This window comes from Marmota marmota, unplaced genomic scaffold (assembly GCF_001458135.2).
Source record: "Marmota marmota marmota unplaced genomic scaffold, marMar, whole genome shotgun sequence".
In the NCBI taxonomy this organism is placed as follows: Eukaryota; Metazoa; Chordata; class Mammalia; order Rodentia; family Sciuridae; genus Marmota; species Marmota marmota.
Genome location: NW_026000240.1, coordinates 27,236,451 through 27,258,265, shown reverse-complemented (window position 1 = coordinate 27,258,265; position 21,815 = coordinate 27,236,451). Strand labels below are relative to the sequence as shown.

At 42.3% G+C, this 21,815-nt stretch overlaps 1 protein-coding gene across 1 annotated transcript in view; it reads left to right on the top strand.

The window, feature by feature from the left end:
- Positions 1 to 16,197, top strand: part of Pccb (propionyl-CoA carboxylase subunit beta) — a 65,753-nt gene extending 49,556 nt beyond the window's left edge. Inside the window, exons 10-15 of the mRNA XM_015487018.2 lie at positions 7,284 to 7,407; positions 13,204 to 13,311; positions 13,517 to 13,617; positions 13,950 to 14,048; positions 14,961 to 15,060; positions 15,892 to 16,197. Of these exons, the coding sequence (XP_015342504.1) occupies positions 7,284 to 7,407; positions 13,204 to 13,311; positions 13,517 to 13,617; positions 13,950 to 14,048; positions 14,961 to 15,060; positions 15,892 to 16,013 (654 nt within the window). The 3' untranslated portion in view covers positions 16,014 to 16,197. The remainder of the gene's footprint in view (positions 1 to 7,283; positions 7,408 to 13,203; positions 13,312 to 13,516; positions 13,618 to 13,949; positions 14,049 to 14,960; positions 15,061 to 15,891) is intronic.
- The last annotated feature ends 5,618 nt before the right edge of the window (positions 16,198 to 21,815 follow it).

The following is a 21,815-nucleotide window of genomic DNA, read 5'->3' as shown; positions in this document are numbered from 1 at the left end:
TGATAAGATCAGGACATGCATGTGGAAGTCTGTGGTGAATGGTACCATTGGTACCTTTTTCTTGGTGTATAGATTATTGGGTCATTGAGGAAAAGGGACAGCGTCAGGCACATTGGGGGCACTTGTGATGACCATCATCTTCCTCACGTGCATGGCCCTTAGCAGTCCTTGCTAACAAAGGCACATGGGTATCTCTGCAGGCTCAGCCCATCCCAGGGCCTGGCTCTGCTGGCTACATGTTCCTCCTCCTGGCCCTTGCTTTGGGGATCTCGCAGGGCTCAGCAGCTATGGCCAGACGCAGGTCAGATGGACAAAAAGAGGACACAGGAGACCTAAATACCGTTCATCAGTTGGTAGATCTTACAGATCTAGTTCAGACTTTATAAATCTTATTCTCAAGTACACAGGAAGCATTCACAAAAGCTGATCAGAAAGAAAATGTTAAATTCCAGAGAGAAAAAATATCACAACATTGCTTACAACTAGGAATTTGTGACAGCTAAAAGAAAAGCTGATGTAGGAAATAGTAGCTGTAATTACTAGAGAATAGTAACTTTAAGGTATGAATATAAATAGAGCATGAAGGGAACATGAAGAATAGCAATTGAAAAAGAAGAAATTTAGGGGCTGGGCCATATCTGTAATCCCAACAGCCTGGGAGACTGAGGCAGGAGGATTGCAAGTTCAAAGCCAGCCTCAGCCTTTTTAGTAAAGTCCTGAACAACTTAGAGACCCTGTCTTTAAACAAAACATAAAAAATGGGCTGAGGATGTGACTCAGTGGTTAAGTGCCCTTGGGTTCAAGCCACTGTAGTGGGAGGAAAAAACAAAAAAAATTCAACAAAAAACCCCCCAAGAAATTTAAAAATCATAAGACTAGATGAGTTGAGCATCTGTTTGGAAAGTAGAGTGTAACAGTCATTGGCCCATCACAGGCAGAAAGTGTAAGAGGACTAAACTCCATGGAAGGAAGGAATTCACGAAAAAGTCCTGGGCCCACTTTCCTGTGAGACCTTCTTTCAGTCCTGGGGTTGAACCCAGCCATTTCTACCATGGAGGTACATCCCCACCCCTTTTTATTTTGAGACAGGATCTGACTGACCAAGTTACCCAGGCTGGCCTTGAGCTTGCAGTCCTCTGCCTTAGTCTCCTGAGTAGCTAGGATCACAGGTGTGGAATAACAGACCAGTGAAAGACCCACTTTCTGAGACCTTCGTGAACTCTACTGAGGCAACGTTACGTAATTCTTGGAGAGAAGAGAAAGTTAGAGAACCACATTATCCTGTCATCACAGCAACTTGGGAGCCTGAGGCAGGAGGATGGCAACTTAGCAACTTAGACCCAGTCTCAAAAATTAGAAGGGGTTGGGGATGTAGCTTGGTGATAAAATGGCCCTGGTTCAGTCTCCAGTGTAACCAGCTGAACAAAAGGAAAACAAACACCCCTCCCACCAAATCACAAAAACAGTTTCCACGTTTTTTTAATGAAACAAGCATGACATCATACTAGATTCTGATAAAGAGCACTTAAGGTTTCACAATATTCCCTTTTAGTATTGATATAATACCAAATAAAATATTAGCTAACAAACTCCAGCACCATGTAAAATTATACCCAGGGCTAAGCGAGATTTACTGTAGGAATGCAAAGTTGATTCTAGAAAGTCCAACAATATATTGTATTAATAGGTATTAGAAGGATCAAGTTTCTCTAGATGCTGAAAAAGTCTTTAAGAAAGTTCAGGGCTGGGGCTGTAGCTCAGTGGTAGAGCGCTTGCTTAGCATGTGTGAGGCACGGTTCCATCCTCAGCACCACATAAAAATAGATAAACAAAATAAAGGCATGCTGTCCATTTACGATTACAAAAAAGAAGAAAAATTAAAAAAAAAAAAGTTCAAGTTGGGCACAGTATTTCATGCCTGTGGTCCCACTTACTCAGGAGGCCAAGTCAGGAGGATTGTAAGTTTGAGACCTGCCTCAGCAACTTAGCCAGATCCTGTCTCAAAATAAAAAAATTAAAAGGAACTGGGGGTGTAACTCAGTAGTAGAGTACTTACCTAACATGCTTGAGGTCCTGTGTTCAATTCCCGGCATAAACCCCAACCCTTCCAGTGAATACCCATTCCAGATAAAAATAAGAAAATAAGAATTGATGAATTCTTGCTTGCTTTCTTTTTTATTTATATTTATGCAGTACTGGGGATCAAACTCAGGGACATTCTACCACTGACCTATATTCCAACTTTTTTTTTTTTTTTTTTTAAGACAGGGTCTCACTAAGTTGCTGAGACTGGCCTTGAAGTTGCTGAGACTGACCTCAGCATCTTGAGTAGCTGGGATTCCAGGTGTGCTACAGTGCCTGGCTTGAATATTTTTGTGGTATTTTTGGATTGAACCCAGGAGTGCTTTACTACTGAGCTACATTCCCAATTCTTTTATTTTATTTTTGAGGCAAAGTCTCACTAAGTTGCCCAGGCTGGCCTTGAATTTGCTATACTCCTGCCTCAGCCTCCCAAGTTGCTGGGATTACAGTGGGGCTTGAATATTTTCTTTCTTTTTGTGGCAGATTGAACCCAGGGCCTCATGAGTGTTAGGCCAGTGCTCTACCACTGAGCCACATCCCTAGCCCTTGAATGCTTTCTTAATATGAAAAAATTTGGCATACACTTTTCCAAAAGCAAGCATATTAATAAGGCAAGACTAGTTTTTACTGAGAACAGGAGCATGACAAGAGTGCCCATTGAGGAGTCTGTTATTTAATGTTGGACTAGAAATATTAATGTTCATAACCCACTTGAATCAAAGTGTGAAATATGATATATCAAGAACTATGTAATGTTTTGAACAACCAACAATAAAAAAATTAAAAATAAAATAAAATAAAATATGCCTTTCTCAAAAAAAAAAAAAGAAATATTAATGTAGCAAGATGAGGAGAATGAGAAGCAAAGCCTTAGAAAGGGAGTTAAGCTGTGTTTGTAGATTAAATATTATGCTAGAAAACTCTAGAGAATTTGTGATTATACTAAGAAACAATAATTGGAGCAGGCTATAAAATTTACATACAGAAATGAAGTCTTCAGAAATGCAAACTTGTAACCACTCGTAGTTTCTTTTGCATAGCAGCAGAGAAGATGAAATATTTAGTAATAGTTACAACAGGAAATGTACAAAAGATATATGGGGCAAATTTTTAAAAAACACTTCTGAAAAATGCAAAAGTAGGCTCGAATAATTGGGGAGAGATCCCTTGTGGGTTGATTATTGTATAAAATGTCAATTCTTCTTCAGTTTGTTTATAAATTTAAAACAATCCTAGGAATTTTTTTAATAGAATTAGACAAGTTTGTACATAAATTTATATGGAAAAATGAAAGTATAATAATCATTAAGCATATACTATAAAGTTACAGGTGGGGAATTTCTGTTTTATATTGTTTTAAGCATTCAATAGTTAAGACAGTGTGGTCCTAGCACATAAACAGCAGTGGAAGAGAGCAGAAGAACTGGAAATAGACTCAGGAGAGTTTTAGTAGATGATGTATTAAATCTCAAATCCCAGGGGCAGAGATTGACTTTTTTAAGAAATGATACTAGGACAGCTGGGTAACTATTTAGGAAAATATAAAATTAGATCCTTACATACATTACATACAGAAATAAACTGCCAGGTGCTGTGGTGCACGCCTGTAATCCCCGTGACTCCAGAGGCTGAGACAGGAGGATTGCAAGTTTGGGCCAGCCTCAGCAACTGAGCATGACCCTATTTCAAAATAAGAAATGAAAAGGACTTGGGGGTGAGGGAACTTTGAATGGGTTGGAGAACTACATAAAAACTGTGAATCCATAGAAGCACTAAAGAAAAGAGTAGTTGAATTCCTCTATAACCTTTGGAGAAGATAAAGATATGCTTTTGAACTGGAGCTCAAATCTGGTTTGAGTGAAAGATTGGTAAAGCTGACTATGCAGAAATTAAGTTAAGTTGGTTATGGTGATGCATGCCTGTAATCCCAGAGACTTGGGAGGCTGAGACAGGAGGATTTCAAATTCAAAGCCAGCCTCAGCAACTTAGCGAGGCCTTAAGCAACTTAGCGAGACCCTGTCTCAAAATAAAAAGGGCTGGGGATGTGGCTCAGTGGTTAGTCATCCTGTGTTCAATGCTGATACCCCCTCCACCAAAAAAAAAAAAAAAAAAAAAAAAAAAGAAAAAAAAAAAAAAAATCCTGTTCTTTAGAGCAAAAGATTGTAAGCAAAGCTGAAAGACAATCAATAAACTGGGAGAAAATATTTGCAACATACATCATAAAATATTAATCTTTGGTAGATAAAGAACTTTGGTAGATCATTTGAGGGAGTAAAGTCCAAAACTGATAGAAAAGTGGGCAAAAGACATGAATAGGTAACTCACAAAAAAGATATAAAATGGACCTTAAATGTGTAGGAAGATGCTGAACTTCACTAATAATGCTAGAAATACAAATAAAAGTACATTGAGTTGTTTCTCCTAGGGAGATTGACCAAAAAAAAAAAAAAAAACCAGTTTGAAAACATTTCTGTTGTGAAGTCTGTGGGAAGCAGGGACTCATACATGGCTGGTAAGGGAATCCAGCATTATCCAGGCCTAAATAAATAAGCCTTGACCCAGCCTACCCATTTCTAGGAATTTATCCTGTAGAAGTACTTCTCACCATAGGATATTATGGATGTTTGAATCTACTACCGTTACATTGCCATTTATAATTGCAAGATATGCTAAAAAAGTAAATGTAATTTTCAGAATAATGTACACCACACACAGGAGATTGAATAAATTTTGGTACATCATACTATACAGACATGAAAAAGAATGAGGAGGGTATCTGTCAGCTGATAAGAAGTGATTCCAAGATATATTAAGTGAAAAAACCCAGTTGTGTAAAGGATTATCAGTGCTGTGTTATTTCCATGAAAGTAGAGGAAATAAAAAATACAAATGTGAAAACACAAATCGGAAACTATTAAGAGTAATATCAGAGGGTGGGTGGGAATTGGGTGGGTGTATGGGAAATGACAATGTTAAAATATTAATGTTTTAAAAAATAAAATCAAGCTGGGCGTGGTGGTGCATGCTTGTAATCCCAGCAGCTTGGGAGGCTGAGGCAGGAGGATCGCAAGTTCAAAGCCAGCTTCAGCAACTTAGTGAGGCCCTAAGCAACTAGATGAGACCCTGTCTCTAAGTTAGATATAAAAATGAGGTGGGGATGTGGCTCAGAGGTTAAGCACCTCTGGGTTCAAACCATAGTATCAAAAAAACTCAAGACCAAATGACAAACTTTCAGATGAAGTAGGAAAATGTGTGAGTTTCATTCAGATGAATAGTTTTTGATCACATATTTTGAGACTATTCATTTGAAGACAAATAGCTGTAAATAAATGTTGAGTTGTAGTCTTAGGTTTGTTTTTTATAGTCGTATGGATTAGCAATTTTGAGACATTTTCTCTGTATTTGGGGATTGAATAAATAAGTACATTCTGAGCTAATGGGAGCCAGGTTTCGGCTGTTGGAAAATGAAGTTCGGGGTACAAAAATGGGGGAAGCTAGGATGGACTCCGGATGAATTGGTCTAGAATTGTATATTAGCACTCATGGCTTTCCATATGTGTGTACACTTAGAAGTGCATGTGAGAGCACATGTGTGTTTTCTAGTCTGGCTCTGTGAGACCATTAGGAACAACACACACATCCCTCCAAGTAGAACCTGAGTCCTTTGGAGAAATGGCTGATTGTGTTCCTGGGGCAGGAAAAAAGCCAGACTCATCGAACCTAAAGATGAGATGAGTCCCAAGTGTAAGGTAGCGCTCAGATAACAATGGGGACATTGATAGGATGCGGGAACCAGGGTAGAGAGGCATAAAATAATGATCAAAATGATAATCCAGGCTGAGGCTGTAGCTCAGGTGTAGAGCACTTGCCTGGCATGTGTGAGGCACTGGGTTGGATAGTCAGCACCACATATAAATAAATAAAATAAAGGTCCATCAACAACCAGAATAAATATTTTTTAAAAGATGATAATCCACAAGAATTTTGATATAAATAAATTAGAAAAGCAAAGATCTTTCTTAAAGCACATGCTGAAAAAAAAAAAAAAAGCACATGCTGACTGATAAATGGAGAAGGAGAATTGGAAAGGAGAAAGATCACTGTTTGGTAACCGTCATGGCAGTTACTGAATCAGGCAAGAGTCAGTAATTGGTATTAAACTAGTGGGCGAAGACCTGGAGTTTTGATGGAAGTTTGATAAAGGACAGGATTTTTACACAGTTTCAGAGTATTTCTCCACTAAATATTAATTACACTAAAAAAATAGTAACATTACAGATGTGAGAAACCTTGCAGATATCACCACCATTAACTGACGGATTAACATCATTTACTGCTGGCTGTGAGAGAAGGTCACCTCTGTTGTATCTGAATTCAAACATGAAAAAACAACAATCCAACCCAAATAGAAGGCCCACTCTGCAAAATAACTGGCCTTTTGGCACCTTTAAGGTACCAGGATCACGAAAGACCTAGGAGAAAAACAATTGGAGGAGGACAGAGATAGGGCCACCCAGAGTGCCCAGTGACCCTGGGTCAGATTTCACTGTGGCAAGGAAGGTTACTGGAACATCTGGCAAAATTTGAATAAGGTCCTGTAATAGAAAATAGCATTGATGTTAATTTCCTGGTTTTGCTATCACCGAAGTTATGTAAAGAGAAGGACCCTATTTTTGGGAGATGGGCAGTGAGGGTAGAGAGGCATCATGTCTAAGAGGAGGGTGAGGAGAGAACAGATGAGCTTTAGTAAAATGCTAATAAATGAGGAATCTGGGTGAAGGATTCGTGAGTGTTTTTTGCAGCAGGTTTTTGTTGCTTGGTGCTGGAGATCTGCTGGGGTCACTGGCACGCTGGGTGGGTGCTCTGCTGCTGAGCTACTGCCAGCTCCTGTACCGTTTCTGAAAATTTTATGTAAGTTTGAATGATTTCAAAACCCAAAGGTAAAAACAAATTGTCATGAATAATTCCAGATTCAAATTGTCCAATTTTAGAACCTGTGGAGCAGCCGCACTGCTTGGGCGAGTTTCCCCTCCTCCCCTGGGGTAGGCTGCTGTCCCCCATCCCCGGGGGAAGGGCTGTGTCCTGGTGGAGTGGAGCTGTCCAGCTCTATGACTGGAACAGGAGTGTCTTGCTCTGCCTTGCAGCTGCGTCTTGTACTTGTTTCTTTCATTTTGAGCTCAGGAGTAAATTTATTCCTACAGATTGTGGATGAGCGAGAATTTTTCGAGATCATGCCCAATTATGCCAAGAACATCGTTGTTGGCTTTGCGAGAATGAATGGGAGGACCATTGGAATTGTTGGCAACCAGCCCAAGGTGGCCTCAGGTAGGATGGGAAGGTCTCATAAACCTTGCCAGGGCTACCCGGCCCACAGCATCCTGTCTGCCCTTTACTCTGACATGTCCTTTCGTGACCAGAAGAAAAACTCAAGTGGTTGTTGTCAAATCAGTTTTTCTTTTAAATTTTTATTTTTTCAGTTCCTCTTTTGATACTAAATATCTTCAACATGGCTCCTTGTGGACTTCCCCCTGTGTAAGGGTGTGTAGATGACCCTTCTTCTTAGCTTTCAGGGTCTTTAATTTTTAGAGGCTGGCTTTGTGCCCTGCCATTACATACCCACATCATCATCTGCTAAACCGTGAGCTCTGAGGGGAGGGGTGTTGGTGTCCTATCCACTGTCGTCTCCACCACCTTCAACACTGCCCCTGGGTACACAGTACGTGACAGTGGCATCTTGCTGTGACTCTTCCACAGCTTTCTAAAGGTGATGGACCCCAGTGACATCCAGGGAATGGGGACTCTTCATGGGTGTGTGCTAGGTGGGGATGGTGGGGTGGGGACTGGGGTACTGCTTTCCTCTTCACAATTTCCCTCTTAGTATTTGTTTTTATTTTTGTACTGGGGATTGAACCCAGAGGTGCTCTGCCACTGAGCCCCTCCCCCAGCCCTTTTTGTTTTGAGACAGGGTCTTACTAAATTGCTGAGGCTGGCCTTGAACTTGGAATTCTCCTGCCTCAACCACCCAAGTAACTGGGATTTTAGGATTTGAATCCTTGTGTTGGAAGAACTTGCCCTCCCTTATTTACCCAGCCTAATCTGTTATTTTTGCCACAGCAGTTTTCCTAGAATGTCATATGGTCGGAATCCTCCAGTATACAGCCCTTTCAAATTGGCTTCTTTCACTTATTAATGTTTTTAAGGTTTTTCTGATTCATTTTGTGACTTAATAGCTTCTCCCTTTTAATGTTGCATGATAGTTCATTATCTGGGTGTACCACAGTTTATCCATTCATGTACAGCACAGTGTTGATTTTGCTTCCTTCCAAGTTTTGACTTGAGTAAAGCTACCACAAGCCTTCACGTGCAGGTTTTTCTTAGATGTACATTTCCATTCTGCACATATGTATGTGTACACATGTGGTTCTGGAGATTGAATCCAGGGCCTTGTGCATGTTAAGCCTGAGCTTTTATGCTAGGCTACATTCCCAGCCCAGTTTTGAACTCATTTGGGTAATTGCCAAGGAGGCTGATTGTTGGATTGTGCGGCAAGGGCATATTTAGTTTTATAAGAAACCACCAAAGTGACTCATTGGTTTTGCGTTTCTGTCAGCAGGTTCCTCTTGTTCCACGTCCCTTGCCAGCTTTGCTTCTGTCATTGTTCTGGATTTTGGCCATTCTGATGGGTGCTTCTCGATCTGCGGTTTCCTAATGATGTGAAGTTGAGCATCTTTTCATATAACTCATCTGTTTATCTTTTTTGATGAGGTATCTGTTCAGGTCTTTTGCTCATTTTGCTTCATATCAGTATATTAAAGTTTAAATAACTTTGTGCTGATTATAGCTAGTTTAATCACAAACAAACTTTTTGAGATTTACCTTCCACAAACCTTCTGCAACTTACTTAAACATTCAAAACTTCTTAATATCCTTAGTTTTGTCCTCTTTCATCTTGGACGTTAGCACAAGAATATCACTTCACCAGACAAAATACTTTCTCATCCAGAACATCTCTTTTACCTTTTAATTTTCCATTCTAAAATATATTTGCATACATATAACTTTCTCTTATCCTTTCTAGTTTTGGACCCTTTCTTAAATTCATACACTGAGACAGACCTTATGAATGTTATCTGTGCATTTAATTTACACAAGATGTTTTATCTCAAGAGAGGGTTGGACAGTCCAGCATATACAAAATAAATAAATAAATAAATATATATATATATATATATATATATATATATATACCTTAATCATTTTCTCCCATTCAAGGAGTCAGAGCACTGGATATTTTTGAGCCTGACCTGTGTCCATTATTATTATCATATGTCACCAACTTTGAGTTCCCCACTGTCAGTTGTGCCCAGAGGCTCCTTTGGGGCCTCTTCCTTATACTAGGTATATTGGTACCCACTGGAGGAGGCCCTTTCCATCTTTTTCTTTAAGCTCCTTGAGATCCCTTTGAGAGGCTGCCTACAAAACACAGGTGGGCCTTCGTTTCTGCCTTTTTCTTTTCTGGGTGCAGTTATTTATTCGACCATTAGTTTGATGGGATACTATTACAGCAAGAACTGCTTTGACCCAGTGTGAATATCCCTGCCCAAATGGGGTGTCCTGTCAGATCTTAAAAGGGGAGACTATTCCTATCCCCAGGTCATAAGCTGACAGTGCTGAAACCTCCTGCCACAGCACTTGTGGCTAGCAGCCTCCAGCCCCAGGGGCAGGGCAGAGGCTAGGTTCTCTTTGGCCATTTTTCTATAGCCCAGGCAGCTTTTCTGGGATTTTTTTTTTCCCAGTGTAGGGCCGGTGTCTTTTACCCACAGTGAGATAATCTGTGGCTGCCTGGGGCCAGGCCGAGAGACAGTGCTAGGACTGCCAGCCCTGGGTTTAGAAGACTGAAATCTTTTTTTTAATGCTTTCTTCTGTGGGCTATCCTTGCCCACCAGAGGCATGCCTTTTGACACCTTCAGCTTATTTCTTGACAGTTCAGCCTCTTATCACGCTCCTGCATCAGTGCCTGTGCACACAGAACCCCTGACAGACCAACTTCAAAGACAAATGGTATAATAATCCAGAAAAACCATTTAAAGCCCAGATTATATTATAGCAAACCCTCTTTCTCTTAGACAGGTTTATCCCTGTAGGTGGTCTCTCTGCTCCAGAGACTAATGGTAAGATCAGTGTGGCATGGCTCTTGTCTTAAAGGGCCAGTAACAGACAAAAACAAAAACAAAAACAAAAAACAAACAAACACACAAACAAAAAAATAGACCAAGAGGATCCCTGAAACCAGGGCTGATAGATGGGAACCTTTAAAACAGACAGACCACATGTATAAATTTCTTCCACATACTTTACCTTTCACAGACCAACTCCAACTGCAAGATTGTATGATAATGTAGAAATCTACTTAAAAGCTACATTATTATAGTAAAACATTATCTTAGACTGACTTACAGATGGTCCTTTCTTCAACTCACTTTATCTCTGACAGACCAACTCAAATTTGTACAAAAAAGAAAGACAACCGGAGAAGAGCCCCAAAACCAAGGCTGACAAATATGAGCCTTTAAATTAACCAGCCAAGGTCTTTCCCAGGAGACCACCTATATGATCAGTGCAGTACTGGCCATGTCTTAAAAAGGGCAGATTCGAACAGGACAGACAGCCAGAGGGAATTCCCAAGTCCAGGGCCAAGGCCAACAAACAGGTGAGAACCTAGAACAGATCAGAAGGGAGTACACATCCTTGGGTTCTTGAGTTCCACTTAACCGTGATTCCTACACCACCAGTGGCACACAGATGTCCCCAGAAATAGAGACCAGATGTTCCCACAAAGAGGAATCAGGTGTGTGGAATCAGGGGTCTTGGAGTGCACACAGGAGGACTTGCCAGGTGGCCAAAGTTATTGTGACTTTCCTGAGTTCGGTTTCCTTTTTCTCAAAGTGGACCATGATGGAGTGACCCGTGCCGTTCAGGGAGAGAAGGCAGGAGTTCCGCAAAGCAAAACGAGCTTCGGCAGCTGCTGGGGTGGTCCCTTGGTCCCTCCCTGTGCTCACAGGAACAGCTCCTCTGGTTTACCCATCTCCTGACTCTCCTGCAGGTGGCTCTCAGCAAGCTCCTCAGCATGGCAGTGGGGTTCCTTCCGTAGAGAGCCAGGCCTGCCCAAGAAAGCTGGGACTGCTCCCAGGTCCCATCTGGGTCACAAAATATTGCTAAAAGCTTGGTCCTTGTCCTCAGTGCCAATCCAGTAGTGAGGACATGGTTTTGAGAAAAAGGAAAAAGAAGGTTTATGCTTTGCTATCAAGGAGAAACACAGGGGTCTCCTGCCCCAAAGGCTGGGATTCTTCAGATGTTATTTCTTAAAATTATCTCTGTCCCATTTTCTCAGTCTTCTCCTCCTGGTCCTATGCTGTGTAAGTTGGTCCACTTGGTGGTGTCCCTTTAGGTCCCTGAGGCCTGTTCACAAATTTCATTTTTCTCGCTGCTGCTGCTAAGATATTGTAATTTTAGTTGTTTGATCTTCATATTCCCTGATCTTTCTTCTGCTTGCCCAGATCTTCTATCGAGCAGGAGAATGGAATGAATTTTTTCATTTTTAGTTATTATACTTTTTTAGCTCCAGAATTTTAGTTTTATTTATAAATAGAAATAATTGTATTATTTCTTTTGCTTTCCTGCTTTCTTTATTTTTTGTTGTTGTTTTGGTACCAGGGATTGAACTCAGGGGCACTTGACCACTGAGCCACATCCTTAGCCCTATTTTGTAATTTTCATTTAGAGACGGGGTCTCACTAAGTTGCTTAGTGCCTCACTCTGCTGAAGCTGGCTTTGAACTCACGATCCTCCTGCCTCAGTCTCCTGAGGTGCTGGGATTATAGGCATGTGCCACTGCACCCAGTTCTTTCTTTTTTTGGTAATAGGGGTTGAACTTAGGGGTGCTCTATCACTGAGCTGCATCCCCAGCACTTTTTATGTATTTATTTTTTCTGAGACAGGATCTCATTAAGTTGCTGAGGCTGGCTTCAATCTTGTGATTCTCCTGCCTCAGCCTTCTGAATTGTTGGGATTACAGGCATGCACCACTGCACCTGTACTGGATGTGAATTCTTTCTAGGTATATGTACCACATGTATTTTTTTTTCCTGGTCTGTGACTTGTCTATTCATTTTCTTAATGGTGTTTTTTCTTTTTTTTTTTTTTTTATGCATAGATTTTCAGAAAATTGATGAAGTCCTGTTTTTCTGTGTTTTCGTTTCATTCTCTTTATCAGGTTCCATTCCTTTCCTCCATTATCTGCTAGTTTTTAACTGTGAGGGGATATTGCATTTTGTCATGTGTTTCTCTGTATTTATTGAGATTGTTGTAGAAAAAATTTTTCTCCATTATTTAATCGTTTTATTGGTTTTCATGTGTTAAAACCAACCTTGAACTCCTTTGGTAAGCCCTACTTGGTCTTGGTGTGCTACTGGTTATATATTGCTGAGTTCGATTTAGTGATATACTTTACTTAAAAGGTAAGGGTCTTTACTCCTGTGTCCAGGAGGGATGTTGGTCTGTGTCCTTCTCTCTTGGGGCTCTACAGTATTTCAGAATTGGGGTCGTGCTGGCCTCAGGGAGTAGGTTAGAAGTTCCCCCCGGGGGAGATTCCCTGGCTTGGGCTCTCACTCTGTGCCATTTGTAGATGCCATGCACTCGGTCCTCCTGACTCTGCTTGGGAACATGCTATCCCTGTTTGCAGGCGAAGCTTCCCCTGAGGATACATAGCTGTAAATCACGGAGCCAGAGGCTGATGCTAAGCCCCAAGGACTCTCCTGGCCAGCCACTGGCTGATCACTGTCACTGATGTTCCCACCGGGGCATGCCAGGGCTGTGTCCAGCAAGGGAGCCTCTGAGTTGAGGCTACTCCTGGGCCTTCTTTGGCAAGTGCCAGGCTTGTTCTCTATCCTCCTTGTTTTTCTGGGAGCATGAGGGTTCCTTGGTACCCTTGAGAATGAGACTGTGGAGCTTCACAGAAACCAGCTCTGGATGGGAGGTGAGGACGTACTGTCTGGGTTGGAACTGGAATTGCCCAGAAGCTCAGCATGGTCTCTCTCTCTTTCTGTCTCTCTGTCTCTCTAGGGTGCTTGGACATTAATTCATCTGTGAAGGGGGCTCGTTTCGTCAGATTCTGTGATGCATTCAATATTCCCCTCATCACCTTTGTCGACGTCCCTGGCTTTCTTCCTGGTGAGTCACTGGCAGAGGTTGGGGCCAGGACAGGTGGCTTTGCCCAGTGATGGAGGATCATTTGCACCATCTCTCAAGGATTCGTGACTTCTGCAAATTCTGGCTTCCAGGAGATAAGGCTGTGTGAGGGTAGCTGGGTGTCCCTCTCCGGGGTGCACACCTGTGAGGCTCTCCTGTGTGACCCTGACTCTTCCTCATGACCCAGGTACAGCGCAGGAGTACGGGGGCATCATCCGGCATGGCGCCAAGCTTCTCTACGCGTTTGCTGAAGCAACTGTTCCCAAAGTCACCGTCATCACCAGGAAGGTGAGGCCCTCACACTGGAGACATGACCCCACTCAGCCTCCAGCAGCCTGGCCTGGCATCACCAGGGCTGGCTGCGGTCATCTTGTACATCCCTGTGAAGGAGGAGCCTTCCCCCCCTGCAGCCGTGTCAGGGGTCCTTCCAGAGGGAACAGCAGAGGTGGGAGGAGGCCAGGACCAACTGCCTGATGGGGAAAGGCCCCTGGCCTTGGCCTCCCAGACCCCAGGAGGGCTCTTCTTGTTCTCCATCCCCATGTCACCTGGTTTCCTGGCTCTCTCAGGGTGTGATCTGGTTGTCTCAGGCTCTAATGTTGTGCGTTTGGGTCTGTCCTTAGGCCTACGGCGGTGCCTATGATGTCATGAGCTCGAAGCACCTTCTTGGTGACACCAACTATGCCTGGCCCACAGCTGAGATCGCTGTCATGGGAGCCAAGGTGAGGGCCACCAGCTCGCCCCTCTCCTGGGCCATGGACTGACTGTATCCTCCGAGCATAGCTGGGACATGTGGGAAAGAGGCTATGGCCCCTGGATGGGCCAGGACTGGAGGGAGTGGGGCTGAGTCCTTGGCCAGTCTCTTTCCTGGGCCTCTGAGGCCAGTCTGCCTCCATCAGGCACATGCTGGTGTCTTTGGAGCAGGGAGGACGAGGCAGGTGAGAGGAGGGGAGTGGAACTGGCCAGAGGGGCTTTAAGGATGTGATAAAAGGGAAGAGGACCGAGTCCCCTGAACTGACCGTGGAGAGCTTGGACACCCCACCCCCACCCCAGCCCCCAGGGGGTACCCCAGAGCCCTTCTTTCAGCTCATGAGAAGCTGACCTCAGGTTCTGATCCTGGTACAGGTACTTCCTGTTGCTTGACCCAGTCCCTGCCCCCTCCTTGTTTTGAAAGAGCTACTGGGTTGAGCCAGATAAACCCCTAGGGTCCCTAGGGGTGGACCGACTGGTGCTGACCTGGAAGCCAGGCCCTTGCCATCTGCAGCTTAGCCAGTGCTGTCTGCGCCAGTGTGTGCTCAGGGCTCAGGGTAGCAGAGAAGGAAAATGACACTTTTAATCCCCTTGATTCAGCGGATGATGAATTTACAGGTGGAAAAGAGGCTGGATATCTTGGCCTCAAAGGACGTGGAGCGGGGGTGGGAGAGGGTAGGATGGGGTTAGGCCCTGTCCTGTGAATCTTGGAGTCCCGGTGGTTGACCCCAGGCAGGGCCCATCCCTGTGCTCTGGCCTCTGGAGCTGACACTTCCCTCCAGTGCTCTCTGATTTGCCAAGTTTGCAGCCACACAGTTATGAATTTACTGTCTGCTTGGGTCTGGGACCCTGTGCCAATAAGCTGGTCACCCCTCTCCTGACAGGGTGCCGTGGAGATCATCTTCAAAGGGCACGCGGACGTGGATGCTGCCCAGAGAGAGTACATCGAGAAGTTTGCCAACCCCTTCCCTGCTGCAGTGAGAGGTGGGGGCGGCAGGGAGGGCAGCCTGGCCTGCCTGGTGGCTCACCTGGGGCTCTGTGGTGCAAGGTGGCCTCAGTGTGTGGTGGGCACTGGCTGTTAGCCACACTCTGCCCACATGGCCTGTCACCCTTAATGAGCCTCATCCAAACTTCTTTGCATGGGTCCCAAGGGTAGCAAAAGGATGAGGGGGAGCTGCAGGATCCCCTGAACCCTAGGTTTGGAGGTTGCCAGAGTCACTTTTTTTTTTTTAAAGAATTTTTTTTTTGAAACTTCTTTATTCTATTTATTTAATTTTATGTGGTGCTGAGGATCGAACCCAGGGCCTCACATGTGCTAGGCAAGCTCTCAGCCACAGAGCTACAGCCCCAGCCTGCCAGAGTCACTTTTGCCTGTTTTATTGGCCACTCAAATCACAAGGCCAGGGAAAGAAGTAGAATCTGCCTCTTGGTGGGAGAAGCAGCAGTTATATTGCAGAAGGACTTGTTTATAGGGAGGGGAGAATTGTTGTAGCCATCTTTGAAAATACAGATATGTTTTCTTAGTTTCATTTCCCATTGAATTCATCTTGGCAGGGTTGGAGGCCTTGGAGCAGGCTGGGGAGGGAGTTGGATTTCCTTTTTCTTGCCAAGTGCTCCTAGGCTAGAAATCGGGGACCTGCCAGAAAAACAGGCAAGCCCTGGGGTGCAGGGGAGGGTCACAGGGCCCAGCACCTCCATGCCAGATTAGGCCCTGCTCACATCGTTGGCCCTGGGGATGGTACTTAGGCTGCGCCCAAGGCCTGGGTGGGATGGCATCATGGGGCACCCAGTGATCTCCTTCCTGTCCTTCACCAGGGTTTGTGGATGACATCATCCAGCCCTCCTCTACTCGCGCCCGAATCTGCTGTGACCTGGATGTCTTGGCCAGCAAGAAGGTACAGCGTCCTTGGAGGAAACATGCAAATATTCCATTGTAAACAAATCAAAGTGCTGAGTTACTCTCTGGCCATTTGTAGCCCAGCCCTGCCATATGCATTCACGAAAATCTAGGACTCTAAATACCAGTAATAATTTGAAATAGTAAAGTTTATTAAATTCTAAGAATATCTCATTTGTGCCTTACTGTAAAATTATTTGCTTTATTAAAAATCTTGATTGATATTTTTTTGAGTATCAATTTCATTTTTCATGGCGGAAGTCTGGAAAACCAAGGAAACTGGAAAGAAAACAGGATAGAGTATTACCACCTAGAGCCAGCCGGTCTTCATGTGGCACAAGGGTCTGGGTGTGGTGAGTGTTCCCCAGAGGCTCATGTGCTGGAGTTGGGTTCTCAATGTAGTGATGTTGGGGGGCTGGACCTTTGAGAGGTGGGATCTGGAGGTCCAGCCTCCCAGCGTCACTGAGATGATGTCATTTGAGAGTGTGTTGTCAAAGGGATTGTGGGATCTCAGTGTCTCTCTCACTTCCTCTTTGGTGATATGATCTCCTGTTACGGGCTCCTATTCATGTGACTCAACCAACAGGGACTTCCCCTTTTGTCTCTCTCTCTGTTGCTATAGGTACAGTAGAATGCACAGGCTTCTCTACCCCTGAGCTGTATTCCCAGCCCTTTTGATTTTTGAGATAGGGTCTCACTATGGTTTCCAGGCTGGCCCTGCACTCGGGATCCTCCTACCTCAGTCTCTTAAGTGGCTGGAATTACAGGCATGTGCTACCATGCCCAGCTTGACCTCTTTTATTGTAAAATTAGCCCACTTTAGGCATTTTGTTGTAGTAATGAAAAACTTACGTAATACTTCTATGTATTTTTCCCCTAAGAATTTATTTTTTTTTAATGTATCGATGAGATAATGTTTTTAGGGAAACTTACTTCATAGGCTTTGGTTTCCTTACTGGTTTTGATCCTTACCACCACATAAAAATAAATAAAATAAAGGTATTGTTCCAACTACAACTTAAAAATAAATATTAAAAAATTCAGTCTCTTCATTCCTTCATGCATTGTTGAGGTAAAGCGAGCTGTTTGTGATTGTGGTCTATGTGTCTAGCAGAATGGAAAGTAAGATGTAGTATCCCCTATTGATTTCAGTTATTTCCATAAATGTGTTCTCACATTTTTTTTTTTTTTGTATTGGGATTGAACTCAGGGGCACTCAACCACTGAACCACATCCCCGGCCCTATTTTGTATTTTATTTAGAGACAGGGTCTCACTGAGTTGCTTAGCACCTTACTGTTGCTGAGGCTGGCTTTGAATCACCATCCTCCTGCCTCGGCCTCCTGAGAAATGCCACCGCACCAGCTTGTTCTCACATTTTAAAAATGCTTTATTGTAAAAATCTTTAAACTTGTAGAAATGTTGTAGGAATTTGATATCTACTCTTCACCTGGATTCTCAGTCGTTCACATGTTCTGCCTTTGTTTCCTGTCTTTCATAAACATGATACTTCATTAATCCAGTGGAGAGTACTTTCAGAATCATGATGCTTTGGTCTCAAACTGTAGTATGTTATTTTCTAGGAACAAAACCCATTGTCCTCCAGAGTTTCTTTCATTTTCATTTGACATCAACACACTTGAGGGGTGGGTGCTAGCTTGTACAAGTTCCTCAATTTGGATTTATCTGATTATGTCCTGATGTTGAGATTCAGAGGAGCACTACAGAAACCTGCCCTTTGTCAGGTAAAGAAGTGCGTGTCCGTTTTTCCTGTTATTGGTAATCCACTCTGATCACGTGACTGCAGAGGTTTTTTCCCACTGGGTTATTACAACTTTCCCTTTATAATGAATAATTAATTTGTTAATTAATTAGTTCTGTCAACACTTAGCTGGTTGTTTTTGGATCCACTGGTGGTTCTTGGCTTGTTGTTTGTGATCATTGTGACAGGCTGAGTTTCTAACTTCATGTGTGTATGTTGAGTAGTTGGAGCTCTAAGCAAAGAAGAGCTTTCTACTCTTTTTTTTCCCCTGTCAGTTTAGACTCATGGATTCTTTGAAAATGTTATACATTACTCATTTTTTTTAAAAAAAATTGTTTTAATTAGTTGTACATGATAGTAGGAAGCATTTATGCATTTTGATATGTTATACATAGATGGGATATAATTTCTCATTTTTCTGAATGTACATGTTGTAGAATCATATTGGTCATGTAGTCACATATATACATACAGTAATAATGTCTGTTTCATTCTACCTTTCCTATCCTCACATCCCCTCCCTTCACTGCCCTCTACCTAATCTAAGGTAATGCTATTCTGCTCTAGTGCCCTCCACCTTATTGTGAATTAGCATCTGCATATTAGAGAAAACATTCAGCCTTTCATCTTTTGGGATTGGCTTATTTCGCTTAGCATGATATTCTCCAACCATTTACTGGCAAATGCCATAATTTCTCTCTTCTTTAAAGCTGAGTAGTATTCCATTGAGTATATATACCTCATTTTCTTTATCCATTCATCTATTGAAGGACACCTAGGTTGGTTCCATAGTTTAGCTATTGTGAATTGAGCTGCTATAAACATTGATGTGGCTGGAACACTGTAGTATGCTGATTTTAAGTCCTTTGGGTATAAATCGAGGCGTGGGATAGCTGGGTCAAATGTTGGTTCCATTCCCAATTTTCTGAGGAGTCTCCATACTGCTTTCCATAGTGATTACACCAATTTGCAGTCCCACCAGCAATGTATGAGTGTACCTTTTCCCCACATCCTCACCAACATTCATTGTTGCCTATATTCTTGATCATTGCTATTCTGACAGGAGTGAGATGAAATCTTAGAGTAGTTTTGATTTGTATTTCTCTAATTGCTAGAGATGTTGAACACTTTTTCATATATTTGTTGATCAATTGTATTTCTTCTGTGAAGTGTCTGTTCAGTTCTTTAGCTCATTTATTGATTGGGTTATTTGTTTTTTTGGTGTTAAGTTTTCTGAGTTCTTTATACATCCTAGAAATTAATGCTTTATCAGAGGTGCATGTGGTAAAGATTTTATCCCAATCTGTAGGCTCCTGTCTCCTCACGTTATTGTTTCCTTTGTTGAGAAGAAGCTTTTTAATTGGAATCATCCCATTTATTGATTCTTGATTTTACTTCTTGCATTTTAGGAATCTTGTTAAGGAAGTCAGATCCTAGGCCAAAGTGGTGCATATTTTTTTCTATTAGGCACAGGGTCTCTGTTCTACTTTGAGTTGATTTTTGTGCAGGGTGAAAGATACAGGTTTAATTTCGTTTTGCTCCATATGGATTTCCAGTTTTGCCAGCACCATTTGTTGAATAGGCTATGTTTTCTCCAGTGAATGTTTTTTGGCACCCTTGTCTAGTATGAGATAACTGTATTTATGTGGGTTTGTCTCTGTGTCTTCTATTCTGTACCATTGGTCTACAACTCTATTTTGGTGCCAATACCATGCTGTTTTTGTTATTATAGCTCTGTAGTATAGTTTAAGGTCTGGTATTGTGATGCCTCCTGCTTCACTTTTCTTGCTAAAGATTGCTTTAGCTATTCTGGGTTTCTTATTTTTCCAAATAAATTTCATGATTCTTTTTTCTACTTCTATGAAGAATGTCATTGGGATTTTAATAAGAATTTTAATAGGAATTGCATTAAATATGTATAACGCTTTTAGTAGTATGGCCATTTTGACAATAATAATTCTGCCTATCCAGGAGCATGGGAGATCTTTCCATTTTCTGAGGTTTTCTTCAATTTCTTTTTTTAGTGTTCTGTAGTTTTCATTGTAAAGGTCTTTCACCTCTTTTGTTAGATTGATTCCAGGATTTAAATTTTTTTTGAGGCTATTGTGAATAGAGTAGTTTTCCTAATTTCTCTTTCAGTGGATTCATTGCTGAATTTTTAAATTTTCTTTTTAGTTGTTGATGGACCTTTATTTTTTTTATTCATATGCAATGCTGAAAATCAAACCCAGTCCCTTACACATGCTAGGCAAATGCATTACAACTGAACTACAACCCCAGCTCCTGCTGGGGTTACTCATTTCTGTGCTCAAAATTTTTTGATTTGGCTAGTGAAAGCTCCTTTATAAGCTGGTCCCCCAGGCCCTCATGTCCTAGTAACTTTTTTCTTTTTAGCATTTCTTTATTTTGTGACACAGGATAATGTTCCAGGCTCATCTTGCCTCTTCCTTGCCCAGCCTCACAAATTTCTCCAGAACCTGGTTTCTTTTAGTAGGTATAACATTTAGAAGCTAAAATTGGCACTAGGTATTCACACTGATACTTCGGTGTCATAAGAAGGCAGAGTTAGCTAGCTCCATATATATATATATATAAAATATATGTTTATTTTTAGGTACTAGGGATTGAACCTAACCACTGAGCCATATCCCCAGCCCCACCCCCCTGCATTTTTTTTTTTTTTTTAAATTTAGAGACAGGGTTTTGCTAAGTTGCAGAGGCTGGCTTTAAACTCATGATCCTCCTGAGCTGCTGGGATTATAAGTGTGTGCTACCACATCCTGCAGGAGTGGGGAAATATTTATATAAATAAGTGTGTATATGTGTGAGGAGGTGTATGTATATGTGAATATTTATTATATTTTAAAATCAATGAGTTCATAATGAAACTTTTAATTCTAATCTTGGATTCCTGTTGTCTTAAATATATTTAGCTCATTTGCTCAGTGCTTCATAGCCAGCAAGCTTCAGAATCATTACAACTATGTCAATAATAAAGTTCAAGACTTTTTCTAATTCTCTTTTGTCTTTGAACTGAAGGCACATGGTTAAGTCATTTGTATTAGTAACTAAGTGGTTATGTTTATCAATATGAGTTTTGAGTTCTGTGTAGACTATTTAGAAACTATTTCCTAATTCTTTGTTGACTTTATTTTACTGAGTTTATATTATAAAGCATCATGGGTCATTATACCAAAATTGGAGATTTTGTTTAAGGGTCATTCAGAAGTGCTGCTCTATGATGTCCCATGGTGAGCCTTTCCTGTGGTGACAGCCCAGAGTTCTCCCACTGTAGGAGACTTTCCCTTGTTTGAGGTCTGTGGCTCCAGCTGGTCTGTTGTTCTGTAAGTCCTACTCGGATATCAACTCATTATTTCCCAGTCAACATGTGGCGATGTGTCCTCCTTATTTCTAATAGTGGTATGGTTTGGATAAGTGTCCCTCAAAGGCCCATGTGTAAAGGCTTACTCACCATCCTGTGGCACTACGGGGAGGTGATAGAGCCTAGGGGGAGGAAGTTAGGTCATGGGGGACATGCCCTTGAAGGGAGTATTGAGATCCCAGCCCTTTCCTTTTTGCTTCCTGGATGCCATGAGGTGAACAGGAAGCTACACAGACCCTCCACGACTTATTGTACCATCACAGGCCCAGAGCAACAAGGACAAGCAGTTATGGGATGAAACCTCTGAAACTAAGCCAAAATGAAACTTTCTTCCTTTTAAATTGATTTTCTCAGATATTTTGCCACACTAATTGAAAGCTAATACAAAGAGCTCTGCCCCCATTCCAAGTAGTCCTTAAAAGTCTGTTTTTATGGTGCTGGGTGTTGGACCCATAGAGCCTGGTGCGTGCTAGGCAAGTGCTCCATCACTGAGTACATCTCCGGCTCAAGGGGTATTTGTTAGACCATTTTCTACACTCCTCCATCCATCCTAGTTGGGCTGGGATTACTTTCACAGCAGTCTCTCCAGTGGTCTTTTTAAAAATTTATTTTAGTTGTAGTTGGACACAATTCCCTTATTTATTTTTATGTGGTGCTGAGGATCGAACCCAGTGCCTCGCACGTTCTTAGCTACAACCC